Genomic DNA, 8,957 nt, shown 5'->3' with positions numbered 1-8,957 from the left:
CAGCAAACACACAACGAGGTGCAGGCTGGAAGATGGGATCTGGGCTATTTTTAACCAGACAGTTGCAGCTGTGGTGAAAAGCTGAGATGTTTGCTCAGGGTGATTAATACAGAGATAGTGGCCAGCTGGTAGTCAGTTCACACATGCGGAAAGGTGGGTGAAGAGCAGCGTGCAGCTAAAATAGCTGAACTTGACAGATCTGCAGAGAGATTTTAGGTGGCACTGATTTCTCTGGGTAGCAGCAGATCCTAAAAAGAATCTGAGCTGAATTTGCATTTGAGATCAAAGTGCTGGCAACGTGCTGTTGGGAAAAGTGGACAAAATGTGCCCCACGAGGTCTGTGTGTTTGCATTAGCAGGGTGGAAGCATTTATTTCTGTGAGTACAGGTGCTGAGAAACCACTGCCTTGGCAGCCGTGGTGCCCCGAGGAGGCCGGAGGAAGGAAGCAGCTGCCAGCTGGCACAGGCAGCTCCTGCCCTGGCAGATACAGCAGCAGAGTGTTCCTGCACAATGCCGAGACAGTCATGGAATGAACACGGGGCTCTTTGGGTTTGTGTGAAGCATTCACTGGGGGGTTGTGGTGTGGGCAGCACTGCAGCTAAAGAAGGGATTTCTTTACCAGGGCTTTGGCATGGATGCACCTGGGGAAGTCTGTACGTCAGGACCGGTTTTTAATGAAGCTTTTGGGTTTAATATCCCAAACTGAACTCACTGGCTGCTGCTCCACTGGTACAGTTGGTTAGTGCAGGTTTTGACAGAGGAGGGAGTTTGGGTTTGTGGAGGAGTGGAATTGAAAATTGTAGAATCACAGAGTATCCTGAGTGGAAGGGACCCACAAGGATCATCGATCCAGCTCCTGTCCCTGCACAGCCCCAGAATCCCACCCTGTTCATGCCTGGAGTGCTGTCCAAGCCCTCCCGGAGCTCTGGCAGCCTTGGGCCGTGCCCATTCCCTGGGGAGCCTGGGCAGAGCTCAGCACCCTCTGGGGGAAGAACCTTTCCCAAATATAGGAGGTCACAGTTGATATTGGAGGTCACATTTGATCTCAAGGCTCCTGACTCAGTGGTTGTGTCACACCTAAACCTCCTTTTCAGTCCACACCCTTTGGACCCTGCAGGAGATGCCCTTTTATAACTGGGAAACAACGAATTACTCTGTCAGGCCGTGCCTCTGCGAGTTGTTTTCCCTCGTTTTCGGCTGCATACGTGACATGCCTTTAGCGGGCAGTGTGTACAAGGACCGGCGATCCGGGGATGCTGGGCAGGCCGCGCTCACTGCCGGCCCCGGGCAGCGCCGGTTCCGCGGGAGCGGCCGCCACCTGGCGGGGCCCGCCCGCACTGCGCCGGCCGGGCCCGGCGCGGGAGCCGCTGAGGGGACAAGGAGCTCCGGGACCACCGAGTCCAGCCTGTGCCCCATCCCCACCTTGTCCCCAGCCCAGAGCACCGAGTGCCACCTGCAGGGATGGGCTCTGCAAACCTCCCTGGGCAGTTCCAGTGCCTGAGCTCCCTTTCCATGGGGAAATCCCTGCTGTGCCCACCCTGAGCCTGCCCCGGCCCAGCCTGAGGCCGTTCCCTCTCATCTTAGATGCCCACCTGGCTGTCCCCTCCTGTCAGGGAGTTGTGCAGAGCCACAAGTTCCCCCCTGAGCCTCCCTTTCCCAGCTCCCCCAGCTCCGTTCCCTTCTCTGAACACACACAGGGACCCTCAGCCTCTTCCAAAGCCTGGGGAATGACCGCGGTTTGCTTTGCATCCATTCCAGAGGGTAACACCATTCATGCTGCCAGTGTTGCTGAAATAATTAGGAAAAATAGGTATCTTCATAGAATTTATTATTTCTAATTTGCAACCCTGTGCAAACTGAACTCTGGGAAGTAATCTGGAGCAGTATTTTAGTGATAAAGAAAACATCAGTGGGATTTGACATAAATTCTTCCCTGTGAGGCCCTGGCACGGGGTACCCAGAGAAGCTGTGGCTTCCCCATCCCTGGAAGTGTTCAAGGCCAGGCTGGATGGGGCTTGGAGCAACCTGGGACAGTGGGAAGTGTCCCTGCACATGGCAGGGAATGGAACTGGGTGGTGTTTAAGGTTTCTTCCAACCCAAACCGTTCCATGATTCTATGACTTGAGTTCTCCAGTGGTTTGAGAATGCCAGTTATCACCGTCCATACCCAACAAACCCACGGCTGCAATGGGACCCCAAGCATCTGCATGGGCTGCACTGACCCGCCAGGCATCCTGTCAGTGTCACACAACTGTTGCTGCCTGAAGGACAAAAAGGTATTTGATGTTTCATTATTGTTCTGCACGTGGCTGGAGTGGGTGCACTGTTTGGAGAGGAAATCCCTGTATCAGTGCAGAAGCACCTGCACCAAAGGGATGCCAGGGTTCCCCTGCTGTGGAGTCAAACTAGACATCAAACAACCTTCAGCCCGGAGCCCCCTTACCACTGGTACAAACAGATCAATAACTTGCATGAAATATATCAATACATGGCTTCGGGCAGCCGCAATGTGTGCTAAACTCTAGCACTGACCCATGGACAGGGGGACATACAGCCCCTCAGTCCCTGGCTCCCCTCAACCCCCGGCTCCACTCACTGACCCCCGGCTCCCCTTAGTCCCCGGCTCCTCTCACCATCCCCTCGCTACCCACTCAGTCCCGGCTGGTCTCACAGCCCTGGGCTCCTTACACTGAGCTATCCCCGGTTCCCCTCACAGACCCCCAGCCCGGCTCCTCTCAGTCCCCGGTTCCCCTCATTGACCCCTGAATTCCCCTCACCGCCCCTCAGCCCCGGTTCCCCTCACCACCCCTTGGTCTCCGGCTCCCCTCACCGACCCCTCTGTCCCCCGCTCCCCTCGCCTCCCCCTCAGCTGCGGCTCCTCTCAACCCCCGGTTCCCCTCACTTAGTCCCAGTCCCCGGTTCCCCCAGCCCCCGCTCCCCTCACCGACCCTCGTCTCTCCTCACTAAGCCTCCCCGGTTACCCTCACAGCCCCCAGCCCCGGTTCCCTCATGCCCGCAGCCCCGCCGCAGATGGAGCGCGACCGCCGCGCCCACCCGCCCGTGCCGCTGGTGTACGTGAACAGCTTCGGCTCGCACCGCTGCGGCACCGTGATCCGCCTGGGCCGCGGCTGGCGGCAGAGCCCCGGGCAGAGCCCCCCGGGCCGGGCTGGGGCCCCGAGGGCCGCCCCGGAGCCGCGGGCCGGGCGCAGTCCCAGGCCGGGCGGCAGCGGGAGGCGAGCGGGGAGTGGCGGCGAGGCGAGAGCCGGCAGCCGCACCAACCGCGGTACGTGAGACCCCGGGACAGCCCCCTTGTGTCGGCTCTCTGAGGGCTGGAGGTGGCTCAGGTGTTGTCTTAATTGTACCAGGAATAGCGGCAACAGCAAAACCCGGGTGGGGGGTGATTCTTCCCCTGTTCTGGGCATTGGCGAGGTCACACCGCGATTGCCGTATCCAGTTCTGGGAAAGAGAGGGAATTAAAAGCTCCCAGAAGCCTGTTGTCTAATGCGTGGGTGCTGTGTAGTTTTGCAATCTGTTTTGTGGTGTTTGAAAGATGCTCACTTGCCCCACGGTTATAATGGAGTAAAGGAGAAGGGAACAAGCTGCAGGATGTAAGGGTTGATACCCTGTAAGGTGACCAGAAATAAGGACCTCTGTGGAATCATAGAACGGTTTGGGTTGGGAGGGACCTGAAAGATCACCCAGTTCCATCCCCTTCCTAGGGACACCTTCCACTAGACCGTGCTGTTCAGAGCTCCATCCAACCTGTCTTGGACACTTCCACAGCTTCACCGGACAACCTGTGCCAGTGATCAACACCTTCCTTAGGAACATATTCTAAATACTCAAAAAATGCTTTCTAAACTCTTTCCAGGTGACCCTCAAGAGGCTAAGACCGACACCTTTGACTTTCCCATCCCTTCAAGAAACGTTGATAAAGTCATTAAACGAAAGAAGAAAAAGGTATAAAGTGTGGCAGCTCAATTAGCTGCCTTGGCATTTGAGAAAGCTGCTTGTTCTCTGTGTGTGAGAGCATGAGGGAGATTAGAAGATGGAATTGGTAGCCTGTTACTGAAAACCTTACTTACAGAAAAGAAAAAATGGTATTATCTTCCCTCTCTGGAGGCTTTAAAATTCTGGCTCTTATTCAATAAAGCACTTAAGTGTGTGCTTACCTTGAAAAATGAGAGTATGCTGTTGACTTAAAAAGCCTGCACTGAAATGCTTTGCTGGATTGGGGCCAGAGTGCAGCACACCTTGGGGTGAAACCCAGCAGGAAAAAGCTCTGCAGCTCCTCTTCCTCTCATGTTTTAAACAAAGAAATCCCACGGGTTACAAATAAGCGAAGGCAGGAACCTGAGCTATTAACACCATCCTTGGAGCAATGCAGAATTACTTTCTGCTTCAGAAATGTGTTTCTGTTCCTGTTCAGTAGTTCGACAAATGCTTGAAATTTTAAGAGGAACATTTGTTAAGCAGTAACTCATTATGAGATCCTGTAATGTGTGAAGTACAAGTAATCCGCTGGACTAGAACAGAGCCATGTCGTAGATACTTGATTTAAAAACAGCAAAATACTACCAACTGCAGAGGAACAGCTAATAACATCCTGGAATATGGCTCTCCTGGTACATTGAATAGTCTTCAAAAACATGAGGAATATATAGAATGTTTTAGCAATAAATGTCCTCGAGAAAGGAATTATCTTTAGATTTAAACAAGTTTCTCAGATGAGGTCCAGCAAAAGTCCAAACATCAGCGTGTCAACAGCCATTTCTATTTGTTAGGCCACCTCTGCCTGAATGCTTTTTTCTACAATTCCAATTTAATCTTTCCAATGCACAAGTTTGAAACGTGCACATTGCGGACAGAGCTTTATGCCTCTAACATAAAGGTTTTCAACATCTATAAAACAAATTAATGTGGATTTGATATGAGATAGGCAAGAGCGTTGCTATTCTGGAATCTGTGTTTGGGCCTCAGATGCTGCTGCTGAGGGACCACATGGGAAACTTTTTGCTCCTGGAAAACGACACAATCTTTTTTTGCCGCCCATTTTGGATGACTTTGAAGAAAGCTTAATGGCTCTACATAGGTTTTCGTGAGCTTTGCTTATCTAGAAGGGCACTTCTCAAGTCCTGGGTAAACACAAGAGTTGTAGGCAAGACAGGAGGTGGAGATTTCATGTGAAAAATCATGGAGGAATTTATGTTTCTGACTTTTAAATAGAGATGATTCTTCCATATATTCCACATTCCTGCTTCCCTCCTTGCCCAGTCCTCAACAGAAAAACCCAGCTGGACTTCATAGTCATTGTGGGGAATTCAAAGTTCTGCCGTATAGATGTTTTAATGCAAACGTTTTATACACTTCACATTTTATCTTTCAGTCCAAAGTCTGGCACAAAGTCTGGAAAGTGATTTCAAAAATGCTTGAAGAAAATGAAAGGTTCAGAAGTCGACTGTTGACCTGCAGCCAGTTTGATGGAGAAGGTAGGAAATGAACTGCTAATGTTTTATTTTACGAGAGAAAACAATTTGTTTATTGTTGTGAAGATCCCAACGTTTAAGGTCCCTTCAGCTGTTTTTGTGGGTAGTAGGTTTTACAACTCACAAATGGAATTCATCCCATACTTTAGGCACTTCCAGCCTTTTTGGAAAAAACCCTTTTGTTTCATGGAGGGTCTTATCTGTGTTAATTTGGAGGAAGGATGGTGGAAGTGTTTGCTGCAGCCTGACATTAAAGATATGAACATCAAACATCTGCAAGTTTTTCTGAACATGTGAAATACGTAATTAAACTTATTCACAGATGGGTCCAAGGCAGTAGTTGTATGAATAATAATTTATTTTTTCATGTAGGAAAATAGTGGTTGATTTCATACATACAATAAATAAATTAGATGCTCCCCAAAGGTTGCTGTAACACAATTTAACAAAACCATGGAACATGTTCTCACTCTGTGCCCTGAATGCAGCTCTTTCATTACTGGAAAATGACTTGGGAATTAAAACTGGTGCTCTGCATTCAGCCAATTTCAATTAGAGGCATTGTAGCTGCTGCACAATTTAAGATAATACAGTGTATGCTTACAAATGGAATTGGAATTTCTGGCTTCACAGTTGGATGAATTATTAGGAAAAAGAATATACTAATCCATGAAGAGCTACCAGGCAAGTTTAAAATGCCACTTTCAGGCACAGCACATTTTCTTCCCTTGCATTGGTGCTGATGGAAATTTTCCACATGGGGCATGTTAGGGTGAATCCTAAAATGTAGGACCATTCCAGGCAGTGTCTTATTTGGTAAATGTTGAATTAGATTTCCACACACATGGCAAGAAAATACACCCTCAAAAATCTTCTTCATGAGAACAAAAGAGGTGCAGTTCTGGTTCAGAACAGAAATCTCTACCCCAGTGGATGTTATTGAATAGGAGAAATTCCACTGAAATATGCTTCAACAACTTCTTCTGCAATTATTGTGCAAATATTCTGCATTGTGTGCAAAAACACTTCTTCTGTTGGCTTTAAACCCAATTCCTGATTAATTCTGGAATTATGACATGATATTAATTATTCATCATGTGCTATTCATATTCATATTCAAGGTTCCATTGGCCTCTGTCATATTTCTGTACTAAGTTCCAATGTAATAAATCTCTCCTCCCATGGAAGCTGTTCCATGTGCTTTCTCCCACAGCTGAGATCATTGCAGAAGTGTGTGTGCAAAGCTATTAATTTACATGTTGGACATATATCTATGTGGAAGACTCACACATCCATGGATATGTAGGACAGGGAATTAAAAAAAAAAATCTTCCTGGATTTGTCTGTTTGATTTCAAGAAAAAGATGAACAAGTATCAAGAAAAAAGGAGGATAAATCTTTAACAGATTATTAGATTTCAAATTATTGTAAGAAAAAAACCCCACAAATTCTGCTTATATATTATTTCCTGTGTGGATTTGCCATCTTACCCTAATGGCTGCTTTTCTGTTTGTGATGGATCACCATGTGCTGTTTAACCTTGGATTTATTGACAGGGCCTGTTCCCTTTTCAGCTGCTCATTTCTTTTAGAGAAAGAGCATTTTCTTTATATATAATTTCCAGTGACTTGAAAAACCTCACCAACCAACCAATCCCTCCTCCTGCCCTCTTACTCAATCCTTAATTGTAATTTTACCCCCTTTCTCAGGAGCTTTAACTGAGAATCTCCTACTAAGTCCTATTTCAGTGAAAACCATCAATTCTAATACCTTCTTTCTAATTAGCAGATTTTGCACAACATCAAATCTAGGAGATAAGTCTCCTATTGATCTGAATTTTTCATTAATCAAGAAGCAAATGGAATAATCCTAGAAGCTATTTAGATAGGGATCAACAAGTCTGAATAAACTGGGTTCATTTTTATCTTCTTTTTATTTTCCCTAGATTAATAAATCTAGAAAATTAATACTGCATTTTATTGCCTCTATAAATAGGTTTTTTTTGAGAGAACAAAAGTCTACTTGAATTTTAATGCTACCTATTTACTCCTTGGAATGTTGCAATTAAGATTAGATTCCATGTGACTGCAAATGATGATTTTCCTCCACCTGATGTTCTCCTGCAGGCTCTGACAGGACCCAGAGGTCACAGAATGGGGCATACCTGGACAGGGTATGTAGACAGTCTATTAAAGGCCAAAAATCCCTAAAATATTAAATTAATAATGCACTGATCTTGTTTAATGTTATTATAATAAGTGCCAGTTATATTCTAAAGTATTACTGACATTGAGCTCAAATATTTTCAAGATTTCAGATTTGGGGCCAGAGCAGCTCCATCCTCACAGGGAGGGCTCTGTGCTTTGCCAAGGCAAAGGGAGATTATTTGCCTTCTTCTTCTTCTTGAGCTAAATCCTTCCCTGGTGGTCTAAAGTACAACCTGGAGAATCTGAACAGTCTTCATTTGCCCCACTTGATATAGAGATATACTTTTTAATATTAATGGGAATGTACCAATTCACTTTTATCACTTTTTTCCTCTAGGATGAGTCCATCTTTGGCTGGGTGTAGCAAGGAAATAAAGGAAGATTCAGCCCCAAAGGAAATATAACCAAAGTGAAAGCTTTTATGTTGATGTAGTTCTTCCTGGAGTCAGTGCAAGACTGCAAAGTGACTTCAGGGAACACAGGTTCTCTGTTGTTTGCTTCTGTTTGTGCTTCTGCTGTTTAAGAGGTTTGTTTTTACAGTGGCTTAAACAGCTCTGTTGCAAGATATTTATCTCAAGGCATTAAGTCTAGTGTTTCACTGAGCTATTAGTTTTAGAAAGCTTTTTAATGAGCATAATATTGTGACAGTTTTCCTGCAAAAGAATAGATACACATTTACTGTTGTCTCCACATTTATATCTTTTATTTTTGTAGCTTGTCAGAATAATAAACACAAATTCAGTAAGGCAGAACTCCACACAAGGCATAAACTCCACTTTCCTTTTTTCCTGGTTTGCATAAATTTGACTTTATGATATTAAAATATTACACAATAATCCTCTCTGTTCTTTCATCCATTTATACATGAATCTCAGCAAGTATTTGGAATATGAAACCAGGTGAATGTTTTCTCTCTCTGTTCATCCTGAGGCACATAATGGTACCATCACAATCAGGAGGTGTTGTTTATCTACCTGACTTCAATAACACAATATAATTTTCTTCTGTTCTGCAGCTTAATACTTGAACCCTTGATTGACTGTTAAAGCCTTTTAAGCCAGCAAATTGTGTAAATGGAACATGAAAACTGCATAAAAATAGTTATGTATATGGGGTTCATCTGAGGAGTAAAACATTCACCTGTCACAATGAGACCTCCTTGCCTTCAATAAAAGGATTGTTTTCTCCTGCCATAATGTCTTGGTGTTTGCAGATATAATGACTGCAGTGTCAGAGTGTTGAGCTTTAATAACATGCTGGTGAT

The 8,957-nt window shown here is 45.9% G+C and overlaps 1 protein-coding gene across 1 annotated transcript; it reads left to right on the top strand.

The window, feature by feature from the left end:
- The first annotated feature begins 3,009 nt into the window (after positions 1 to 3,009).
- C13H5orf47 (chromosome 13 C5orf47 homolog) lies at positions 3,010 to 8,057 on the top strand. The gene is made up of 5 exons (XM_030957752.1): positions 3,010 to 3,283; positions 3,872 to 3,960; positions 5,387 to 5,489; positions 7,613 to 7,659; positions 8,031 to 8,057. The coding sequence occupies exons 1-5, from the start codon at positions 3,010 to 3,012 to the stop codon at positions 8,055 to 8,057; spliced, it is 540 nt and encodes a 179-aa protein (XP_030813612.1).
- The last annotated feature ends 900 nt before the right edge of the window (positions 8,058 to 8,957 follow it).

Source organism: Camarhynchus parvulus, chromosome 13, assembly GCF_901933205.1.
Source record: "Camarhynchus parvulus chromosome 13, STF_HiC, whole genome shotgun sequence".
Taxonomy (NCBI): domain Eukaryota; kingdom Metazoa; phylum Chordata; class Aves; order Passeriformes; family Thraupidae; genus Camarhynchus; species Camarhynchus parvulus.
Note: the sequence above shows the minus strand (reverse complement) of the source record. Positions and strands in the feature narration are given on the sequence as shown.